Source organism: Eupeodes corollae, chromosome 1 (genome assembly GCF_945859685.1).
Source record: "Eupeodes corollae chromosome 1, idEupCoro1.1, whole genome shotgun sequence".
NCBI classification, from domain to species: Eukaryota; Metazoa; Arthropoda; class Insecta; order Diptera; family Syrphidae; genus Eupeodes; species Eupeodes corollae.
In genome coordinates, this window is record NC_079147.1 from 143,703,446 (window position 1) to 143,728,138 (window position 24,693).

The following is a 24,693-nucleotide window of genomic DNA, read 5'->3' on the forward strand; positions in this document are numbered from 1 at the left end:
TAATATGTTGCACGAATAACCTTTTATTATTCTTTTGTTAATATTCTACAGTGATTCAATCGCTGGAGTTCGTAGGTAATACTACTTGTAATCAAAATGTGACGTACACAAATGCGAGTCGGATGTTATAATTAACATTTTTTGTATGTTGGTAAGCTTTTGAAACGTGATGTCTTTGGAGAGGACTATAACTTTCCTTTAAACACGTTGACTAAGTAAAAAACAAGACTTTGAAGCATTGACATTTTTTATTTTTTTGTTAAAGCGCTTAAAATGTGATACATTTCAAAAATGTCAATAGTTCTAAAGAGGTGCTATTCAAGGCTGACAAAACCACAGCGTAAGCTGTTTTCATCTCGTTCCAAGTAGATACAAAAGGGCTTTCAACAGAGACTCGATGCTCTTTCAATTGTCAATACAAGAAGTATTGGATAAGTTCAAGTCTGATGAAAAATACAAAATAAAAGCTGGTGTGCCATAGGGCTCCGTTCTATCTCCGACTCTCTTTCTTATTTTATGTTCATGTTTAGAAATACAAACCTCCTCTTCGGATGTGAATCTTCAACAGCAAAATGTGATAACTAGACAGACACAATTTAACACCTTTGACCTCATTATCCAGACTTTATTTGCATCAAGAGGACTGAAAATCTCAAAATTCTGGGTATGAGTATCACCAATCAATTCTAGATGTTTGGGTTTCTTGCGGCGCGTTCCGCCAATGACACCACCGGCCCATAATCCACACAAAACGGTAACTTTTTCAGGGTGTATTATCACCTGGTGAACCTCGCGTGAGTTGGCCTGGTCCCATATATGGAAATTTTGCTTGTTAACACAGCGATTTATCCAAAAATGCGCCACGTCACTAAAGATGAATTTTCGGCCAAAACTATGGTCCTCTTCCAAGCGATTCGAAGCCCAGTCAGCGAACTAACGGCGTTGTCTATGGTCATGAACTCTGATCAGTTAAATCTTATACGAATTTAAGCCCAAGTCCCGACCCGAAATTCGTCAAGTTGAAATCTGCGAAAGGCCGAATTATTCTGCATGGCGAGAAATAGACTGCTCCGGGTTCTCCTGTACACTTTCACGGACCGCGGCGATGTTCTCTACTGATCTTGTGTTTCTTGAAGGTACGGGTGTTGGCTGATTGTTTACTGAACCGGTCGTCTCAAATTTGGCCAACAAAGCTTGAAGAGTCGACTGTGAAGGGCCACCACGTGTACCATAAAATGGGCGCAATGCCCAACGTTTGCGTTGCCGATCACTCATTTTGATAATAAAGTTTTATCATTTTAACGTGCCCTTCAATCGTGTAACAATCGTGTATAATGGCCGCCACGTGCGGAAAAATCTACCCGCGCTAAATAAATCCAAGTTTACTCTTGCTGCCTTGATAGACGTTGGAGATGCTTTCAATAACGTCTTTACTGAATCGATTCACGAATCACTTACTCACTTCGGGGTAGAGGTTTGAATTCAATCGATAAATCCTAAGTTAAGTGATGAAAGGATTAAAACTTCGTTATGTAACACAATCTCTTCCAAAACATTTGAGTAGAGAAACAGCCCAGGTTGGTTTTCTTTTCCAGCTCCTATGGATTTTAATCATGAATAAAATCCTCGTAAAGTTAAAAAGTTGTGGGATGAAACCGGTAGCTCAACCAGATGATTTGGTTTTGCTGGTGTCGGAAAAGGTCGTCACCATGATTAGCGAAATCACGGATATGGCTCTGAATAATGTAATCAATTAAGCCACGAGCATTCGACTTCATGTTATTAAGAGCAAAACTGAAACTTTGAATTAGGGGTTAAGAAGGCGTTTCATTGCCTTTTACGCCTGTGAAACAAATTTTTGATGAAAAGTATAGCCTTCCAACTTTGTAGGACCAATTTTTTTTTATGGATCGATTATGTGGTGGCCTGCGTTTGACAAGTTTGCGTTTGTCGGCACTACAGGGGGCCTTGGATCCTGCCCAACAGATGTCTTAAATATCACTCAGCACCTTTTATAAGTATCAGAACTATCAGTAGACATACACATTTAATATTTATAATCATCAGCTCGCTGTTGGTTTTCTAAACCCTATGGGCGTGGCAACACTTACGAACTTAATCCAGCGGATATCGGCTGCCCGCTGACTACAACCTTATTAAAGATTGTAAATTTATCTTTCCAGCTAGGGATTGGAAGGATGGCATGGTAACGAAAAACTTCGATACCACTATCTTTGCTGATGTGTGAAAGATGGAGTGAGGAGTTGGGTTGGGAATTTTCATCGATTCCTAAAGTGTCTTTTCGGCCACCTGATTTAGCCAGTGGTTCTTAAGCTGAATTACAAAATAACTAAAAAAAAACATAGTTATCTGCATTGACACCAAGGCGGTTGTTATGGCTATCAACTCGGCCTTAACATTCTCTATTCTAGTCAATACAAAATTCAGGATAAACTATCGAGCATTAACCTACGCGTCGCACTTATTTGGGTTCCAGGTCGTAGTGGCACAGTTCTAAAAGAATAGACTGATTAGTTAGTTAGCCCGAATAAGGCCTTCATAGTTCACTTGTGGATAAGGTAAATATTCCTTTTGGAGCTATAAAGAGCAAAATTTTTTCAACTTTCCTGAAAGAATCCCATCGCAGTTTGAACAGTCAAAAATAAACATATTGAGGAAGATATCGTGTACCTATAACAAAAACCATTCCAGACCCAGGCATAATGTAGCCAGGGTCATTGCAATATGTACCGGACATTGGCCGATAGGAGAGCATCCAGCAATACTCATTGCTGAAGCTGTGACCACCAACTTCAATGGGAAACTGTGATTCACTTTCTCTGTAAATGTCCTTTTTGAACAAGACGAAATGGCTCTAGTGTCGTTAATTTTGTCAATATAAATCTGTCACAAAATTATCTTTTAACCTTTTTTTTGAATACACAAATTTGGTCGCACTGCCAAGTACGGAGATTCGTTCTTTGCCCGCACTACTCGAATGTGAAAAGTGGCTATTCCAGTTATTGCAATGTTCAGGAAATAAAAACTAATGTGCATCGACATCTTATTTTAAACCCCCCCCTTGCTTTCCAAATGCACATAGGTACTGATTTTTGGCATAGTTAGGGTATCAAAGATACCCCGGAGTTTGAGCTTACAGCTGATTCATTGGATACTGTAAACTGCATAAGCACCTAAAAATCCATGAGGAAGCACTTGATCACATTAAAAAAAATGTACCCTTTAATACTCTTTTAAAGACCTACAAAATTCCTAATAAAAGGATAGACAAAAACTTTAATCTTCAATCTTTCTTTCCTGAATTTAAGCAGACACACTTCTGTGTCTTCGAAATAAAAAAAGTAACACCAACGCCCTTCTTCTCATCACTTGCTCGGATTTTCAGTTAGAGCTTTCTATTTCAAATATCAAACAATTTTGTGAATAGTATAGTCCTAGTCCTTATACGTGACGGCTTTTTTATGAAAGATTTCACGTTACCTCGCAGAAGTTTAAATTAGTCCTCAGGTGGTTGAACACAGGGGCGTAGTAACCGTAAAAATCCATAAGGCTTGAACGGGCGGCAAGGCTGTGGAAATACAGGGTATAAAGCAATTATAAACACCTTTAAGTCATTAAACATTGACATAGAAAAATTGCAAAATATGCACAAAATTCTTTGGACCATTGGAATGTTCAAAAGTTTCAAAATGTCTTAACTTATTATGAAACACATTTCCTTCACTTTGTAACTTTGCAAAAATGTAATCAAGTTCAAAGTAAAAGTGCAAAGTGTTTCACAAAATTTGTACAGTGAAAAAAGTTTTCACTTTTCATTCTTCAAATTTTATTTGAAAAGTGAAGAAAAAAAACTTGATGTTATAACATTCAGAAAACGAAGTCGTATAAGATCAAACATTTATTTTTTTAGCGTTTTACGTTTTCCTGTTAAGAACCGCTGTATGGCAGGTGACGACTTACAAATTTAAACTAAAGCAATCAAAAATCTTTGGCAGCTTTATTATCTTCTTGACCAGTGTTATACTTTACCAAAGTCTTTTTTTTTGGCGCGGGTAGATTTTGACGCCTCGTGCATGGTGGCCATTTTGTTTCGGTGACATCTGTAAAATCTTTTGTTTATTATTCAGTTGCTTATTATGGCAAGTTACACGATTGAACAGCACCTTCAAATGATAAAACTTTACTTTCAGAATGAGTGTTGGTTAACACCAACGTTACGCGGATTGCGCCCATTTTACGGTAGACGTGGTGGCCCTTCACAATCGACTCCTCATTTGGTGGCCAAATTTGCGACGACAGGTTCAGTAAACAATCAGCGAAAACCTGTACGTTAAGAGAACGCAAGATCGGCCGAGAACTTCACAGAGGTCGGTGAAAGCGTACAGCAGAACCCGAGGCAGTCTATTTCTCGCCGTGCACAAGAATTCGGCCTTTCGCAGATTTCAATTTGGCGAATTTTGCATCGGAACTTGGGCCTACCTCTTACAAGATCCAATTGACCTAGGAGCTTACAGTTCTTGTTCATAGACCACGCCGTTTGTTCGATGGCTCGAACCTTTTGGAAGAGGACCTCAAGTTTGTGCGAAAATTCATTTTTAGTGACGTAGTGTATTTTTGGATGAATGGCTGTGTTAAAAAGCTAAATTGCCGTATATGGGACGACACCAACCCACTCGAGACTCACCAGGTGATAATGCATCCTCAAAAAGTTACCGTTTGGTGTGGATTTTGGGCCGGTGGCGTAATTGGTCCGCACTTTTATGAAAACGGCGTTAGTGACGCGTTTATTATTGTTCTTAATTTTAGCAAAATTTACTATCCCAGGGCACTGAATCCTTAAATACGCCTCTGGATAGACGTAATTGATAGCAATACAAAATCTCATAAAGTTCAATTTCCTGAAATGCGTGATGTCTGTCGTACCCTTGTCCTTGACTGCTGACTAAGCAGTACTCTCATTTTATATTCATATGTATGTACCCTTCCATAAAGATAAAAACATAGTTATAACCATAACCATCCTCATACATTTCCAATATCATGAACTCTAAATCGAAAGCGCGTTCTCTTTCTTCGAATCTGAATAAAAAGTCATACATAATCTAATAAAACCTCACAAACATAATTTTATTGCACTTTTTATATATAACTTCGTACATACTTTTAAAATTAAAATTAAATTAAAAAAGGGTGGTTAAATTTTAAGGGCCCATGTTGAATGTTAACCACTCAATTTGAACCATTGAAAGATACACGATCGTCAATGGTCAGAATAGTGTCAAGAATGGCAACCGTGGATGATCAATTTTTAATAAACAGAATTTCCACATTTGGGGGAATGATAATCCAAGAGTGAATGTCGGAAAGTTAAGGCACCCACAAAGAGTTACTGCTTGGTACAGCTCATGGGTTTACAGCATCATCGGGCCAATTTTGCTTCCAAAACGAGGCCGGGTCAGGCAGTTACTGTGAATGGTGTTCGGTGAGAACTTTTTATAGCCCGAATCGAACGATATGGATATAGACGATATGTGGTTTCAACTTGCTACACACCTAACGCAACAATGACTCTTTTGCAGCAGGACAAATTCATTGGTCTTATCTAGTCGGTCATGTGATTTGAAACCATTTGACTACTTTCTTTGGAGTTATTTGAAAGAAAATGTGTCGTCAAAAAGCAAGCAACAATTCAAGAGCTAAAGGATGTGATAATTCGGCACATTAACTGCGCAGAATTATGCCACTGCTTCATCGAACGTTTGAACCACCGGATGGGAGTGTGCCGATGAGATGGGACATTGTTCCATACATAATAAAACCAATATTATGATAATAAAAAGAAATGATAATGACTTGATAAAAACGTGCCTGAAATGCGACCAACAATGATAACTTCCCATCTAGTCTGCCGATTTGTCTTGCTTAAAAGGTTTGTTTTCGTGTTTTGTTAAAAAATTAAACAATATTTATCATATGATGAAATAGTTCGATTTCAAAATTTCAAAATAAATTTTAGATAACGAGATTGTTGGTCGAAAAGCAATTTTTACCATTTTAAGTAGCTTTTCTTAAAAGTTTTTATTTCCTGCATAAACAAATACAAATTGGATGAATGAGAATGTTTGCAGTCAATATCTTCTATTATTCACGCGATCAATTTTTACCAAGAGAAGATCAATTTTTACCAAATCTGCGCACTATTTTTTGTAGATTTCATATTTTTATGAAAAAACGGACTGTTGAATTTTTATAAAAAAAAACTAGTGAATATCGAAAACAACATTTTCTGTGAAATAAAACAAATTTGAAGACAATATTTTTAATTTTTAAAGGCTTTTTTATTCGTGAGTAAATTTTTACCAAGCTTGAGTATTATTTTTGGGATGTTTTTATTTAAAAAAAATTATTTTCATCAAAATTTGAGTGTTGACCACAATATTTTTTAAAAGATAAAAGAAGTTCATCTTAAAGTTTTGAAAAGATATTTGAGTATCCAATCAATTTTTAACAACTTTTATTAATTTTTTTAGGTTTTTATTTTTTGTAAGAAAAACTGTCAATTCCATTTTTCTACAAATTTTTCAGAATTTTGAAAACAATATTTCTTATAAGAAAAAATTAGTTATTAATAGCCATAATCTCAAAGTTTTGAAAAGATATTTGAGTCAGAAATCAATTTTTACCAACCAATGTTTTTCTTAGGTTTTTATTTTTTTATAAAAAAAACTGTCGATTCAGCTTTTCTCACAATTTTACCAGTTGTTAAAACCGGTATTTTTCGTTGCACAAAATTGTTTTGGAGATAAATCACTTTGTATTCTCAAAATTTTCGAGGAGACAAATTTTGTTTTTAATTTTTTTTTTAATTTATAAAGAATAGACGCACGCACAGGGACCTTGAAACGTCAAGAAATGTCAAAACTTTCAATTTGACAAATCGGAAGTATTACAATAACTTCCTATAGGAAGTTAAAAAGAGAAAACTGGATGTCGAAAACAATATTTTCTGTGAGATAAAAATAGTTTGAAGATGTCAATTCGACTTAAAGAGATTATCTCAAAATTTAAAAAAAAATTTGTTTAGGTTTTTATTTTTTTGTAAGAAAAATTGTCAATTCGATTTGTCTTTTAATTTTACTCAATATTGACAACAATATTTTTTAATAGATAAAAGTAGGTTAAAGCTAATATCTCAAAGTTTTGAAAAGATTTGAGCCGAACATCAATTTTTAACAACTATTAATTTCTTGTAAAAAAAGCTGTCACTTGATTTTTCCCACAATTTTACCGAATGTTGAAAACAATATTTCATATAAGATAAAATTAGTTCGAAGTTGGGGGTTGTGCCGACGGGTTGACTTCCTGGCCACGTAAAAACCTCATAGTTGCGAAGCACCAACAAACCTCAGATATGGGAGGATTTAATGTTGACAACCTACGCAAACAAATTAAGGATAACGAACTTCGGACATCCACGTGGAATGTTAGGTCCCTTAACAGACCACGTGCAGCCGAAGAATTAGCGGAGGCCCTAGACTGCTATAAAGCAGACACCACCGCCATCCATTAGATACAATGGGATGGGCCGGGCAAAAAGAGGATGAAAAACTGCGATATTTAATATGGTGACTACTACCGCGAGAACCAACAGCGCTTATTTGTATGCGACTTTCTCATTGGAGCCAGACTTAGGCAAGAAGTCTTGAGCTATAGGTGCATCAATGAGCGCCTCATGACCATAAACATCAAGGCTAAATTCGGCAACATATGCCTGATATGCGCGCACGGCCCCACAGAAGAGAAAGACGACAATACGATTTTAATGCCAAGCTAGGAAGGGAAGACGTCTTTGGTGGAATAATCGGAAAAACAGCCTGCACGAAAACACTTCGGACAACGGATTCAGGCTCATAGATTTTGCTGCGGTGCGAAACGTCACAAGTACATAAACCTAGAACCGAAGGATGCAAAGACGAAAGTGGAAACATCATAGTGGAACCGCAGTCAATGCTGAGGATATGGGAGGAAAACCTCTGCAGACTGTATAACGGCGACGATAAACCGAATTCCGCTGTCAGGCAGGATGATCCATTCAACATAGACGACGAAAGCCAACAATTCCGTCCTCCCGACTTAGACGAAGTAAAGATTGCCATATCTAAGCTGAAGTCTAATAAAGCCGCTGGAGCGGACGGCTTGAATAACGAGCTTTTTAAAGCAGCTGAAGATAAGTTGGTTAGGAGCATGCACCAACTTATCTGTTAGATATGGCCGAAACAAACCATGCCCGATGAATGGAATCTCAGTATTGTTTGCCCGATTATGAAAAAAGAAGACCCTCTAAACTGCCCCAACTATAGAGGAATCAACCTACTTAACATCGCTTTTAAAATCTTCTCTGCCGTAATATGTGAAAGTCTAAAGCCTATCTTCAACAACCTGATAGGTCCTTATCACTGTGGTTTTAGACCAGAAAAATCCACAGTCGATCAAATATTCAATTTACGGCAGATCCTGAAAAAAACCCAAGAACACCAAATCAACACCCACCATATTTTCATCGATTTCAAGGCCACATATGACAGCATCTAGAGGGCCGAGCTGTATAGAGACATGTCTAGTTTTGGCATCCCTGCCAAACTCGTCCGTTTGTGCATGATGACCATGGAAAATTCACGCTGCTCCATGAAAGATGGAAACAACTTTACAGAACCCTTAGATGTCTAAAAAAGGTTTAAGACAAGGTGATGCGCTGTCATGCGATTTTTTTAACATCGTGCTTGAAAAAATAGTGCAGAGCTCACACGTCAATAATAGAGGCACTATCTTTTAAAAGTCTGTCCAACAACTAGCATATGCTAATGACATCGACATAATCGGAAGAACTCAGCGTGATGTCAATGGGGCTTTTGTGAGTATTGAGGCAGAGGCGGTAAAAATGGGTTTAACGGTTAATGAGGGCAAAACAAAGTACATGCTGTCGTCTAGAAAGGACATACAACACCGACGTTTTGGTCAAAATGCACAATCGACAGACGTAACTTTGAGGTAGTCAAGGACTTCATCTACCTAGGCTCCGCTGTAAACGCAGAAAACAACACCAGCGCTGAGATCAAACGAAGGTTAACTCTTGCTAACCGCTGTTTCTGTGGGCTAAGAAAGCAATTGAGTTGTAAAGTCCTCTCTCGCGGGACCAAAGTGTTGCTATATAAGACCCTTATCATCCCCGTCCTGCTATACGGTGCAGAAGCATGGACTATGACAAAAGCGGATGAAAGCACCTTGGGTCGGTTCGAGAGAAAAGTTCTTCTCGTGGTCTACGGTCCCTTTGCCTTATAAGAGGAGTGGATGAGAAGATGAAAGACGAGCTGTACGGGCTGTACGGGCTCTACGTAGACTTAGCCAAAAGGGTAAAAGTCCATCGACTAAGATGGAACGAGGAGGTCACGTAGAGTGCATGGAAACCAATGCTCTGGCCCGGAAAGTCTTTGAATACACACCCACAGGACAGCGCAGTAGAGGAAGACCGCGGATCAGGTTGCGCGCACAAGTGGAAACTGACCTCACCCAACTTAGAGCCCTAAACTGGAGACATCTAGCTAAGGACTGAGCTAGATAAAGAAGGTTGTTGGGTGAGGCCCTAGATCGCACAGGACTGAAGCGCCACCTTAAGTAAGTATGTAAACAATCATTTTCTAGATACAATCATTTTTTGTTCGTTAAGGTTTCGAGATGATAAATATTTTTTTTTTCATTTTTGATTTATAAAAAAAACGTTAATTGGATCTGGTTCCAAAAACATATTAGTTTGGTATCACGCTACAATATATAATACAAAATGTAATTCAAGTCTCTAGAGTTATTGGTTCGTGAGATATCTTGGGTTCATAAAATGTTCACCCACCCTTACTTTTGAGAGCCTTTTCTGCATTAGTATCTGTATAACAATATTTATTTGATGTCGATATCTCTTCTAGTTCTTGTAGTTCTTGAGCTATGGACGATGACACAAATTTCGTAACGTTCGAACGTACGTACACACGCCCGCACAGACATAATCTAAAAATCTTTTATTTCGACTCTAGGGACCTTGAAACGTCGAGGAATTTCAAAATTTTCAATTCGACAAATCGGACCAATAACAATGGGAATTCAAAAAATTTTGTTTTATTCAAAATCAACATCGGAGTTAAAATTTAACCACCCTCTATAACAAACAAACCCAAGAGATGAATTCAAATGATTTTAAAGTTCAGCTTCCGGTCTGTTTCCTTCGTGTTTGCTTGGATATTTGAAGTTCGTACCCACTGCAAAATTCTAAGGCTTGAACATAAACATTGTTTAATTTTGTTTTACTTTTTAGATTTTTGCATATGCATAATGGAGAGTCGAAAAATGTTTGTAATATTAAGTCGAATAATTTTGGTTTTTTGGTTAGGGGAGGCAGAAGTGAAATTGAGTGGAAGCCATTATATGTATCACCTCTATTTTCTTCTGGTGCTGATTTTGTTGTTGGATTATTAATGATTTGTTGCACAGCACGCAGTATGTATCATAAACGGTGTGGCATTTACTTTGCATCAGGCGACAAAAATATAAAACGAAGGGAGCAATCTGCTATATCATAAACTTGGAGCAAAATGAAAGTTTAGGGAACGACCGACGCTCGATGACGACGATGGTTTGCGTTGCTAAAATATAATCATCATTTTAGGAATATCGTATTAAGTGCGTTTGTATATTAGGTACTTAAAGTTAACTTAACTATAGGCATACTTATATGTATATTTTAAGAGCTTCATTATTACATTTTTCTAAGCAGACTAAAGATATTTTGAGTTTGAGTTGGCCAAGTGACATCGTAAAAAGAAAATTTCACACTCGACAATGAAGTGTTTATAGATTTAATTAGAATTATTGGCATAAAATGTCATAGTAATAAGAACATTTGGATTATAAAAAATGTTTCATTTTGGGGATATTAACCTTAACCGTATTATGGAAATGGGTTATAAAGGTTTTTCTTTTAACCCGCCTCTGCCTATCAACTCCTACTCACATTGGGTTTCAAATCCTGTGTGAAATTGTTGGGCATCTCTTTTTTTATCCAAACGGCAGGTAAGAAAATCGTCTGAAGTCCAAAGTTCCAGTTAGGTGGAACAACTTGGTGAAAACCTTATAGAGCTTCTAAGACCTAATCGGTGATTAGGCCTACAAGGACCGGTATATCCGGCTCCCCATCTTTGGAGTTATACTAAAGATCTGGACCCCCAGATTGGGAGGTTGTGCTTTCGGGTTGACTTCCAAACTAAGTACAAATATTTTATTGCTGACAGATATACCGGTGACGAACCGAGCACACAAAATAACAACTTCGGATCTGTGCATGCAATTTTGAGTTTCTTAAAACACCACGTGCTTTCGAACAGTAAGCGGAAGTCCTAAACTACTGCCGGGAACATATTTCCGCCATCCAAGAAGTGCAATTGGATGGACCGGGTAAACACAAATTAAAAGAATGGAAGCCTCACGACAATCCGCTTCAGGGCTAAATTTACCAACACAAGCCTCATATATGGCTATGCCCCAAAAGGATCAGTACGAAGAAGAGACTTAAAACGAGCTCTTGGAAAAGATATATGAGGAAATGGCTATGACACTTTAACTATCTTGAGAGATTTTAACGACAAGCTAGGAAGAAAAGATATCTTGGGTGGCACAATCGAGATATACACAGTCTGCACGACACAACCTTAGTCAATGGATACAGGCTGATTGATTTCGCGATGTTCTGGTAGCTTAGTACGCAGTACAGGCATCTCAATATCAACCAACTCAATGACATTGTAGTCGTCGCAAGACAATTCTCTAGTACACCGGATGTCCTAAAATTTGGTGGGACCAACACTGACTCGGACCACTACTTCGTTGTAGCCAAAGTACGGCTACGGATATCCCGTTCCAAGCCAAAACAAGGAAGCACTGTGAGAAGATTCGACGTTAACTGCTACAAACGCTAGAGGTCGCCATTTCCTTTATCGGTCAAGTCTCTAAAAACCTCTTAAGAAGTTATAAGCTGCCTTAGGAATCACTGCCTAATTATGGAGCAGCCGGAGTAGATGATGATGAGTAGAAACTTAGCATTTGCTATGGTTCTTCGAAAAAAACAGTAGCTTCAAATCAAAACCCACCATTTTTATCGATCTTAAGGCCACGTATGACAGTACTTATATTTTTTTTTATAATAAGCGCACACTTAAGGGGATAATACTACTCTTATTATGCAAAGACACAATGTGAGCACTAGGAAAGAGAGAGAGGGGTTGAAAGGAGGTTGCGGTGCACATTGGTTTTGAATTCCTGGATATTGCAATGGCTGGGAAAAACAGAGTGTGGTAAGGCATTCCACATTCGCGTAGTACGGCTAAAGAACGAATCTCTGTACTTAACGGTACGCCCGAAGTTGGGCTCGAGGGATTACTGATGAACATTCCTAGCAGAGCGTGTATAACGGTTGACCTGTTTAAGGGGAGGAATGCAGCTGGCTATTTCTCTAGAGCATAAACCGTTAAAATAACGGTAAGCTAGGGTGAGACAGGAAACTTTACGACGATGTTCGAGCGATGTAAATGATAATATCCAATCCAATCCAATCCAACCAATCAATCTCAATGCTCTTCGTTCAATACTGTCTAAGAGGCTTAAGTAAGTTGCAGGAGCACCATTCTAGATATGGGAGTTATACTCAAGCTTTGGACGTATATAAGTCTTGTCAATAACAGCCTAATCAGAGGGGCAGAAAAACTTCTTCCATCGCCTTAGAAAACCCAAACACCTTGCGGCATTTTTAGCGACATCGCGTATGTGATCATTCCACAAGAGGTGGTTGGTAGTACACATACCAATAATATCGAGATGTTCAGTCTACTCGATGCAAGTGCCATCCAGGGATAATAGCAAGGGGGTTATATCTCGCTTTAACGATACAAGACAGCATTGGGTTTTTGAAGCATTATATTCCACGCGGTTTTTTGTTCCCCATCCTACAATGCTGTTTTGATCAGAATTTAATGAGCTTATCATATTTTGTCGTTGCAGTTCCACATTCTAAGAAGAGGGATGTGGTTCTGAAAACGAATATGAAAAGCTAAGAGTACTATCGTCAGCGAAACAATGTATTGGATTAGATGTTACAGACAGGAGATCATTATTAAAAATGAGAAAGAGTGTTGGAGATAAAACAGAGCCCTAAGGCACACCAGCATTTATTTTGTGGTTTTCAGACTTGAATCCATCCAATACTAATTGTATTAAACGATCCGAAAGGTAATTACTCATCCAATGAAGCAGGGATTCATGAAAACCGAAAGCACTTATTTTCGATATTGCTACGAAAGCCGTATTGTCGGTCATTAAGAAGCTTTCGATCTTCGAGATATTTCTTGAGCTGATAATAAATAATCAGTGTTTCGATGACCTTGGAAAGGAATGAAAGAGTTTTACAGAGTAATGTCTTGTTTCGGCATCCCTGTCAAACTTGTCCGTTTGTGTAGAATGACGATGCACGCTGCTTTAACAATGTCGAAAAAAATCTGACGTATGCGTTTGATATCAAAAAAGTCTTAGGACAAAGTGATTCACTGTCATGGGACTACTTCAACATCTTTATGGAAATAACTGTGCAAAACTTGACCGTTAACACTAGAGGCACAATTTTCGAAAGTTCTATCCAAGTTACGGATACGCCGAAGATATTGATATAACTGGAAGATCAAAGCGTGGCAGCGGCCCGCTTAACCAAGAATAAGCGGTCTTCAAGAAAGAAAATTAGCGATGAAGTTGAGGACTTTGTGTATTTATGAGCACAGCGCTTTAAATTGACACAAGAACAAATCAATTTTTCTTTGGGTTTTGAAGGCAATTGATTAGTAAAGTCCTCTTCCGCGCATCTAGTCACCCTCTATTAGACACTCGTCATCCCGGTTCTTATTTATGGCGCTAAGGCTTAGAACTTATCAAAGCAAGATAAGAACTTCTTAAGACGCTTCGAGAAAAAAATCTATTGGGTGAGTTTTGGTCCCGTCAGCATAGTTCTATATTTAGTAATGGAGTATTTTTTAAAAGATGGCAGCTGCTAAATGGCCAGCTGTTCAAAATGAAACCTGTCATTGGAAAACCGTTAAGTACTAATGCATACATTGTATGTACATACAATACAATTTGTATGTGTACATTATGTAAAATAATATATTTTATTTATCTATACTCACGGCCTTAATCCATCGGTTCCAACAAAATTTAAATTCTTCACGATCAATAAATCCATCACGATTCGTATCGAAAACTTCAAAAATCTGATCCAAACGTTCTGGCGGTACTTCATAAATGTGACCTTTATCGTTTCGAAATAGAGCACGGCATATCAGAGTAAATTCTGCTAAGTTGAGACGATCATCACTGGAAAACAAAAAATATAACGTAAAAACTTAAAAAGTTGTTTAGCTAAAAGCTATGACAAGTAAAATTACTTAAATATAATATATTTTCGTTTGTTTTGTTAACAATACACAATTTTGAGATGTTAAATTAAATTTATAACTATGTCTGCGTTTTTCGTTGTATTTATAGGTTAAGTATGGTCAAGACATTGGGTTGCCATCTTTTTTAATCATGATGTAGGATATATAAAATTAATCACCTTACTAATTTGATTCCAGTCGATCCACTGCGCTAAAATCTTAATTTTTAAATTTGCGGAATGAACTACATTATCGATTCCTAAGACTACCTTATCATTTCTGAGCTTGTTTAGCGACACTGTCAGTTCAGTATATCTTTTAGTGTGTTCTGTCGTTTTCGAGGGACTTTAACTTTGATACCTTTAAATTGCAAAAAAATTATAATTTCAAATCAATAAATGATGATGAAATATCAAAATTTATAGCTAATACAAAAACAATAGCTATTCTGCGCTATCAGTTTAAGGCATGGTTATCTAGGTGAATGTGAAATGCATACCAAGGCTTTGGACTTTTTCTTGAGGGGCTTTAAGTCACAGTTCAATTCAAATAAGACACAAATCACCGCTGCCTTCAGAGACAAAAACAAAATTCTGCGACAAAGTTATCGACAACTGGACCTTTCGATTGCGCCAGCATTGCAGCGGCGCTCGGCGGTCAATTTAACGATTTTATATTTTACATATAACAATAACAGAGCTCTCAAATAAAAAAAGACCTTCAATCTCAATTGATTAACAAAGCATTAAACATTCTCGATGTGCCGTTTAAGAAAGAATCTCTATACTTAACAGTACGCCCGAAAATGAATTCAAGGGTAAAGTGACCAAGCTGTCCAGATCAGAAATAGAAGACAAGAGATCGTTAACGAATATCAGAAAGAGAGTCGGAGACAAAACGGATCCTTGCGAAACAGCCGCTTTTATTTTGTATTTCAGACATGAAACCGTCCCATACAACTTGTATAGAAAGTAAGAAACCTCCGTTCTACGATATATTTTTTAACCAGCTTTTTCATGACCTTAGAAAAAAGGGACATAAGTGTAGTTGGACAATAGTAAGAAGGCGAGGGGGAGGGGGATTCACATTTCTTAGGGACAGGAGGGAAAATGCTGTCTATCCACTCGGAAAGATACCTGTATAAAAGAACAGATGGAAAAGCTACGCAGTAGTTTTGGCAGCGTTGAAGAACACCTTTTCAGAACAATAGCTGGTATAATATCCGGGCAGCGGATTATTAAATGTGAAGATCTTTAAGTACTTAAGCAACTGAACGAGTGCGAAACGAACAAAGCGTGCGACTGGAGACAGCTAGTTAAGGAGGCTGGTGGCGAATGTTGGGTGAGGCTTTGGTTCGCCCCCGGCAGTAGCGCGAAGCAAGTAATCTAAATCAGACAAATCATTTCAACAATACCTTAGACAGAAACAATGTTGATACACTTGTTTTAGAATAAGAGGACAAATGCTACTAATTAATCAAATTGAAGAAAGATTGAGCCCTTCCCGCAAATTTCTTGTAAGCGCCAAAATAAATTGTATGGACAAATTAAAAGCTTACTGCTGGTCCGTGAAACAACTTGTAACCATAGTCAAAAAAAAATCAAATGGGGTGGCGCAACAGTCCGCTGTGAACCAGGGCCTAGTCACTTACAACTCTCAACCATTCCTGTGTGCGAGTACTGTTGTCAGGAATGGAAGGGACCTACAATTTTAGGGCGAATCCGAAAGGCTAGCTTGAGAAAGTACTTTTTCATGACAAGAATTACTCTTGAAGGATTTGTCAATTCCTCGCAAGAGGCAGTACCTGCGAAAATTATTTTTTTTTTAAATTAAGGTGGTACAGGCAGGGATTGAACCGAAGACCCCTTGTATGACAGTCCAACGCACTTTTTTTGTTTTTATTCATTTTTATTAATTCATTCTTAAACCTTTCTAAAAGCTAGAAAAACATTCATAAGACTAGCCTAATTATCCATAACTTACAACTACATAATGGTCCCATACGGGCACTATTAATTAAACTATAACATTAACTAATGCCTTTCGGCCCTAAGATCTATTTTACTTAAATTTAAATTTTATTTCTTTTTGTATTTATTAGAACATTTTGAAAAAAACTAATATCAAGATCCTTTTTTATTTTAACTTAAAAACTACTTAAAATACGGTCCTTAATATAAAACTTAAAGCTAACTTAAACTACCTATTCTACCTTTAAACTACTTAAAACTAGAACAACCACAACAGCAAATCTAACTGTCTATCATTTTTGTTTTTCATATTTTGTTGTCTTTTTTTTTAATTTTTTTTTATTCCATGTTTTTTTTGTACGTTTTTTTGTAATGTTTTTTTTTTGCCACCATGCCTATTCTACTAAAAACTAAACCCTAAAACTATAAAACAAGTATGTAAGCCGACCAAGGCTTAAAACCCCATCCCGACTATCCACTATCAAGTGCCGATTGAAGCTACCAAAGCTGGTTCTCATGCTTCACTCTATTAGTTCGGTCCCGTTCGGACACAGCCCTACTGAACCGAAGGAGCCCTGCTCCGCCTTGTGCCATGACGTCTCGATTGTACAGGAGTCGCGTTGCCTATCCACGGTTCGTCGTCTGACGAGGTAGATTACCGGCACTGCCAATCTATCCTGTATCAAACCGTATCTGTCTAAAAAGAGGAATGCCTCTGGTGGAATGAAGTCGCTCAAGCGTGCAATCTCCAAATACTAGTCGTCCGGATAGAACGACCCGAAAATTAAATTGTTGGACGAAGACATAGCTCTTGCAATGTGAAATTCTCGATTCTGTTGATTCGAGCCCCGTTGTACAGGACCTCGTTCGAATAGTAATGCACGTAAGAAGATTCGGCTGTTCGATATAAGCCGGTACAGCGCCAGCGTGCGTCGTAAACACTGCCTCGTGAACACTCGTAACTTCTCCATCTGGGAAGGGGCAACGTTGAACCACACAGGACAACAATAAATGCTCATCGACCGTATAAGGGTCCTGTAGCAAATTACCTTCACTCTGGCGTCAAGCCGACAGCGAAGGCTCTTCTGGCCCTGGTCAGAGCAGCATTTATATGTCTGTCGAAATATAAATACTAATCTAACCAGATCCGAGGTACTTCATTACACTTATTCTCGCTAATTGCTGCCCGTGAAGATCAACGATGACCATCTTGCTCCAATTCTTGCACGTATCCTTCGCCCTAGCCAACGAAGTCCGAAACAGAATGTCTCCGACTTCTGGACATTTATTATCAATTTCCAGTCGTCGCAATATCGCTGAATCTTGTCGAAATCACGCTCCAAGAGAATTCTAATAACCTCAACCTTTCGGGCGGTTCTGTACGCAATTAGATCGTCGGCGTACGCAATTGCATTTGTAAGACTACCTATGAGATCGCTGGTGTAAATGCTAAAGAGAATCGGCGTATTCACCGCTCCCTGTTGAAGACCATTTTTAATCAAGAATTTTGTGGTAGAAGTTACATTGCCACTTTTGACAACAAACTTTCCACCGTTAAGCGTATCATAAAGTATATACAACAATGGCTCGCTTATGCGAAGCCTGCTTAGTTTAGGTAAAGACCCTCTAACCATACGCAGTCAAAGGCCTTTTCCAAGTCAACCAGAACAGCACCTGTGCATTGTTGTTTTGATTTCTTCCATTGTAAATCAGAAACGAGTTTAGACGCAGCATGAATTGTGTCATGACCCGCCTTGAACCCGAACTGTTTATTCCGGAATTATTTTGTTGTCCACAGCCCACTTAGTCAGAGCCCTGTTGATGATCTTTTCGAAAACTTTGCTGATGATTGACGGGTTGGAGTTGTCCTTCCTCTTTTTCGGGAGAGGATGAACCACAGCGGTCTTCCAAAGAACTGGATAATATGCATTATTCAGTGCATTATTGAAGAGTGTGGTGTAAATGTCAATTGCTTCCGTACAACGTTGGATAAACCATCGATCCCTGCTGACTTTTTGTTTTTTATTGAGTTGAAGCTAAACCTTCGTTACTAACAAGGGACTTGGCGGCGTTTGCTCGGTGATTATGTCATTTGCCAAGGAATCGTCAATAAACCGCATGAAACCGCGGTTCTCAGATCACCATTGTGTCATATTATTTCGAAATCAAAAGTGATTAAGTAGGGCTTTGTTTTCCAAGTCGTGGTTGGGGCGAATGCTAACGTTCACCTTGCACACTTGCTGGAAAGCAGATCCCACCGCCTCCACTTTTTCCTTCGGATCTTCAATTACGTAAAATTCATCGTCAAGATGGATTCTTCTGGATCTATTTAAACTGTCCTGAGTACCACCCTGTTCTCTTCAGTTCTTTGGAGTTTCAGACATGGAAGGTCATTATCGTTCTTTTTCGTGAATATCTTGTTGATTTCAGGCAACATACTAGAGTCACAGGAATTAACTGACCGGATCTTGCGGTCCCAGTACTTGTTAATTGATAACCCGTAGTTCTCCTTAATCAACCGATTGACATTTTTTATTGACGACTTCAATGTCCTAACCTCCAAGTCATGTGGGTCTGTAAGTCGTCTGTACAAGTTTTTGAGTCTTGTCAGTAAGCCATTCTTGTTCCTCCGTAGTGTGTCAATAGTCGCGTTTCCGTAAGCGTCCATTTGGTCCCGTTCTCTGTACTTTGGTATTGTTCGTTCCATCTATTCTTGGATAATTTAAGAATTAAAACAACATTATGTGGCACAGTCTTACGCACTAACAAATGAAGAGAATCGCCAGCATTGATTAATTTTATGTTTCCATTATTGTCCTTAAGTGTTATATATATGAGTAAATGACTAAAAGAAATCTACTGTAATAATAATAACTCTGTAAAACATATCGAAATCACCTTATACAGTATCATGTTAGCTTCACTATATACTTCATTATTCTTAATAAAATTCTATTCTATGAGCATACTTTGAACTATCAACAAGTCTTTTCTTTATTCAATACATTACATTAAGTTTAAGAATATTTCAAGTATTGGGAATTTAAAAAAGAATTTATAACTGATTTGTTTAATAACTTATACATTATTATATATGCACTTTGGGCCAAGACATTTACATAATAAAAGATCGATAGCTCCAACACTTGTCAAAATAGCAATTGCCAAAAAAAATAAACAACATCATTTTGAATGCGTAAATTCTTAAAAATTTACCGAAGACCAATTTATCAACAATCAAAACGTGTAAGAGTTAAATTAGATAATATAATACATTGTTTAGCTCCTGTTACGAAAACAAGTTAGCAATTTATTTGCTTTTAAATTTAGAACAAAACATGATATCAAGAAAAACACTGTTAGCAGATATTTATACTTGGATTTATAGCTTTGCAAACATAACAAAGTGATGTTTTATGAATGCAAATATCTTTGTTCTATTTTGTCGAAATAAATGTTGACTTAAGATCTTTATAAAGATAATGGTGTCGTCTTTATGAAAGAAGAAATTACCAATTTTGAAAATGTGTTTTTTTAATTACCTACGTAACATTATTAATGTTACTTTTTTATTTGAACAGAAGGAGACCTTGTGTTTGATTCGGCATTTTTGACTTTATTTTGACTACTTTATTATGATGTTGGTCTTATTAATAATCCAAGTTTTATATCTCGAGAGAATGACAGTAATTTCGCTCTTTTTTCGCTTATTAGTATTCTTACTATGAAGGAGAATTGTTTGAAACAATTTTCTATTAAGATTTTAAGGTAAATAAATTAATTTAACAGTTTTAGAACACTTTCTCGAAATTTACTTACAATATCTAGATGAATTAAAACTAAGAAGAAATAAATGCCATCGGATGGAGGTATACCAGTATATCTTATTTTTATCTAGCTGTTTATGAAGCTGTTCTTATAAATATTCAAGGTTTTCAACCTCGACATCTGAGCGCAATATGGCAAAAAATTTACAAAAAACTCGAAAATCTTAGGTTTTTTTTAGGTATTGCCGATTTTGCCCCTTATGGGTAAGTTTCTTAACCATGAATGAAATTAATTTGAGAGATATCAAGAACCGAACATCAATTTTAACAAAACTTGTGTAATATTTTTTTATATCGAAAACAATTTTTGTGTGAAATAAAAAAGTTTGTAAACAATATTTTTAATTTTTGAAAAGTTATTTAAGTCGAAAGTAAATTTTAAACAAGTTTTAGTACCTTTTTTTTAGGTTTAACTTTTTCTCAAAAATTAACTGAATGTTGACAACAATATATGTTAAAATATAAAAGTAGTTTAAATCCAGTATCTCAAAATTTTGAAAAAATATTTGAGTCGAAAATTAATTTTTACCAACTTCTATTAATGTTTTTTTTTAGGTTTTTATGTTTTGCAAAAAAATTGTCAATTGGGTTTTTCTCAAAATTTTAGCAGATGATTAAAACGTCATTTTTCTTTGCACACAATTGTTTTGGTGATAACATCATTTTGAATTTGTAAAATTTTCAAAGGGACACATTTTTTTAAAAGTTTTTTTGATTTATAAAAAAACCGTTAATTGGATTTTTTTTTCAAGTCTCTAGCGTTTTTGGTTCGTAAGATATTTAGGGTTAACCAAAATGTCCATTTTTTTTAAACTGATATGGTAAAATAAACCACGCACGCAATTTTCTTGAGAGCCGTTTTTGCATCTTTCTGCCTTATTATCTGTATACAAAACTTTATTTGAAATCGATATCCCTTCTAGTTCTTGAGCTATGGCTGACAAAAAAAACGTTGTGGACGTACCGACGTACGAACGTACGTACGAACGTACGTCTTTATTTCGGCTCTAGGGGCCTTGAAACGTCGAGAAATGTCAAAATTTTCAATTTGATAAATCGGACCCTTTACAATAACTTTCTGTGCGAAGTTAAAAATGCAAGCCTAAAGTACTTTTCATTTGTAAACGGTGAATACTCGTAAATGTATTTAATTGAACGCACCACATATCAAATGCACAAGCTGAATACATTCATTTCACAATTTATTGAAAAATGGCTCAAAATCTCAAAATCATAACATCTTAAGATCATAATCTTACGAATAAAATGGACATGTCAGAATTTTTGGAAAAGGTCGGTTATTATAAAAACGCTAACTGATGTTACTTCCTCACGGCTCAGCTGCTAAGGGGACATTTTTTAAACTAACTTTAATTAAAACGAAAGGCAGACTTAATTTTGATACGATTATTAATATAATGGTGGCCAAAGAGCTTCAAGATGGGAAAAAAACATTTTTTTAAATTAATTTTATACACATTTTATTAAGCGATACTATTCGATCTCCTGACATAATGTTAACCTATTGTGATCGTAAAAAGAAAGAAGGCTGGGATTCGAGCCCCACAGATAACTTCCCAACCCGTCTGCCTATTTTTCTTGCCTATATAGTGTTTTGTAAAAAAGTTGCCAGTTGAATTATTCTAGTAAATTTAAAATTTACTAACAATATTTTAAATATGATGAAATAGTTTGATTTCAAAATCTATTTTAGTTAACGAAAATTTAAGTCGAAAATCAATTTTTACCAATTTTAGTCCAAATACAAATTGGATGAATGAGATAGTTTAAAGTCAATACTTACTAACTTAAGGTGGCGCTACAGTCCTGTGTGAATTAGGGCATCACCCACCAAACTTCTCCATCTAGCTCGGTCCTTAGCTAGATACCTCCAGTTTGACGCTCCAAGTTGGGTAAGGTCACTTTTCACTTGTGCGCGCCACCTGATCCGCTGTCTTCCTCTACTGGGCTGTAATGTGCGTGCGGATTCGAACACACTCACAGTTGCCAGTTTGGTCGTTTATAACCAATTTGGTCATTATTTTCTAATCAATACAAATTAAGGGAAAAAAGTTCTAAGCACCTCAATTTATAAGAAAACTAAGTTCACAAAGTTCTAAGTAGTAAATTGAACCTAGTGTACTTAAAACATTTTTGAAAAATGCAAATAGAACTTTGTTACACAACAAGATGCTGATGCAGATTAAAAGTTATAGTATCAACCACAACCCCTCATAACAACATAATTTAATTCTTTTTTGTTATTTCTTTTCTTTCGTTTTTTTTTCTCCACAATATATGCATTCAGCATATTTTGTATTTCACAATCGAAAAATAAACAGTTAAGCAATCGATATGAAATCAATATAAACAAAATCTGAGTTCATCATATTTTGATTAGATTGAGGTTCGAAGAACTTACTGAACTAATTAATTATCGCAAAGTATGCACTTTGTATACTTCGTGGGGACTTAAATGTAAATGATCAATAAGTTGAAATCGATTCGTCAGAGGCTTCGGACGTAGCTTTAAAAGATTCAGAAATAAAAATTCATATGAAATTAAAGATATAAAAAAAATTTAAAATATAAATAAAATTTTGTTTCATTTCTATTAAACTTTGTTGCTTTAAAATATTTAAACGTTTTCCGTACTTAAAACTAAGAAGGCTTTGAATTTTGTGATAAATTAGAATTTTATCAAAAATTCATTTTAAATTAAATCTTTGTACAGTTTGGTTTTATAAGATATTTTTATTGTTTCTTGGGTATGATGATCAATCAGTTGGATGCTATTAATAATAAAATAAAACTAATCCATTTTGGTTTTACCCTACGTTTCGCCAGTTGTTTACCAGCTTTTTCAGGGGGTTTATTTAGTATTTTAATTGTTCCTCCAGGAGTAGAAGAAAACTTAGTCAGAGAGAACAGCTATACGCCCGTTACTTATGTATGTATGTGCATGATGAAAATAATTCTTCAACGAAAGCCGAAGATTTAAACGAGTTGAAGCTTATGAAATTGTAAGTGTGCTTGTTAAACAAAAGACTTGTAAGCGTAAAAGCAATGAAAAAAAATTGGAAAAAGAATATCTTAAAAAGAAAATATCAGGCTGGTGAAGCATACACAATTTCGCGGCGAAAAACGGTACCAACAAAAAAAACTTAAAACGACAAAAGATTGTTTAACTAAATGCAAATTCCAATGTGCCGAGAAATTGACAACATCAGAACGTCAACGAATTTTTTAATCCTTTCATCTAAAATGAAAACATTTCGAAAAAAACGACTCCTTCTCGACGAAATTTTGCTTTCTAGTATTTTTTGGAGGTATGTACTTGGAAACAGGATCCAGGTCTGTAAATCGTTTTGGCTTGGAACATTTTCTGTTTCTCAAAAATCCGTTCACAATGCGCACGAAAAAAAATGTAATATCTGGTAGGTATGCCCAAAAAAGGCAAACCAGGAGTTTAATATGTAAAACGAACTACCGAAAGTAGGGTAGATGAAATAAAAGAGCATATACGATCTTTTCCAACAATAGAGTCACATTATTGTAGAGCCAAAACAAATCCAATCTTCCAATCTTCTTTCCAATTCTTCTCCAATCGAAACTTTAATACAATGAAAATGTATGATCCTATAAATGAAAGCTTTTACAGGCATGTTTTCAATACGAACTTTAACCTTGATTTTCACCATCCCTTATCGGATAAATGTGACCAATGTGAGGCCTATAATGCAGCAAGCAAAGAAGATGCGTTAAGTGATAAATGTACAAGGGAACATGAGATGCATTTAAATTTAAAGAAGATGATGAGAGAAAAAAAGCTTATGACACAGAATCAGGAATTCCCATTTTAACTTTTGATTTGCAAAATGTTTTATCATGCCCAAGAGCTAAACGTTTACAAATTAACAGCTCATTTGATAACTACAAAAAAATTACTGCGCTATTTGGACTGACTATACTGGTGGGCTAACAAGAAACGACATTGCTTCAGCATTCTAAAAAATATTACAGAGGGTCTTCGAAAAAAATGCTATAACAAATTTGATAACATGGGCCAACTCTTGCGTTCCACAGAACAAAAATTCCATTATGACATTCGCTGTCAAAAAATAACCATTTAGTACTCTTACCAGGTCATTCAGGATTGCTGGAGGTTGACAATGCTCACAGCCAAATACAAACATATTTTTCTATTAATGAGTATTTTGCACCGATGGGACTCATCCGGCTCCTTAAAGCTGTGAACAGAAAGAAGATTTTAAGAATTTCGCGAAAGTTTCAAAGAACATGAAGTCGGGTTTTCATTGAGTTACCTCGATGATGACGAAAACATGATTTGTGTTT

General features: G+C 36.4%; 1 protein-coding gene across 4 annotated transcripts in view; it reads right to left on the reverse strand.

Moving 5' to 3' along the window:
- The window catches only part of LOC129943438 (nicotinamidase), a 195,501-nt gene that overhangs the window by 33,020 nt on the left and 137,788 nt on the right, over positions 1-24,693 (reverse strand). For all 4 annotated transcript variants that reach the window (XM_056052885.1, XM_056052883.1, XM_056052884.1 and 1 more), the window contains exon 3: positions 14,292-14,478. In XM_056052885.1, coding sequence (XP_055908860.1) covers positions 14,292-14,478 — 187 coding nt within the window. The remainder of the gene's footprint in view (positions 1-14,291; positions 14,479-24,693) is intronic.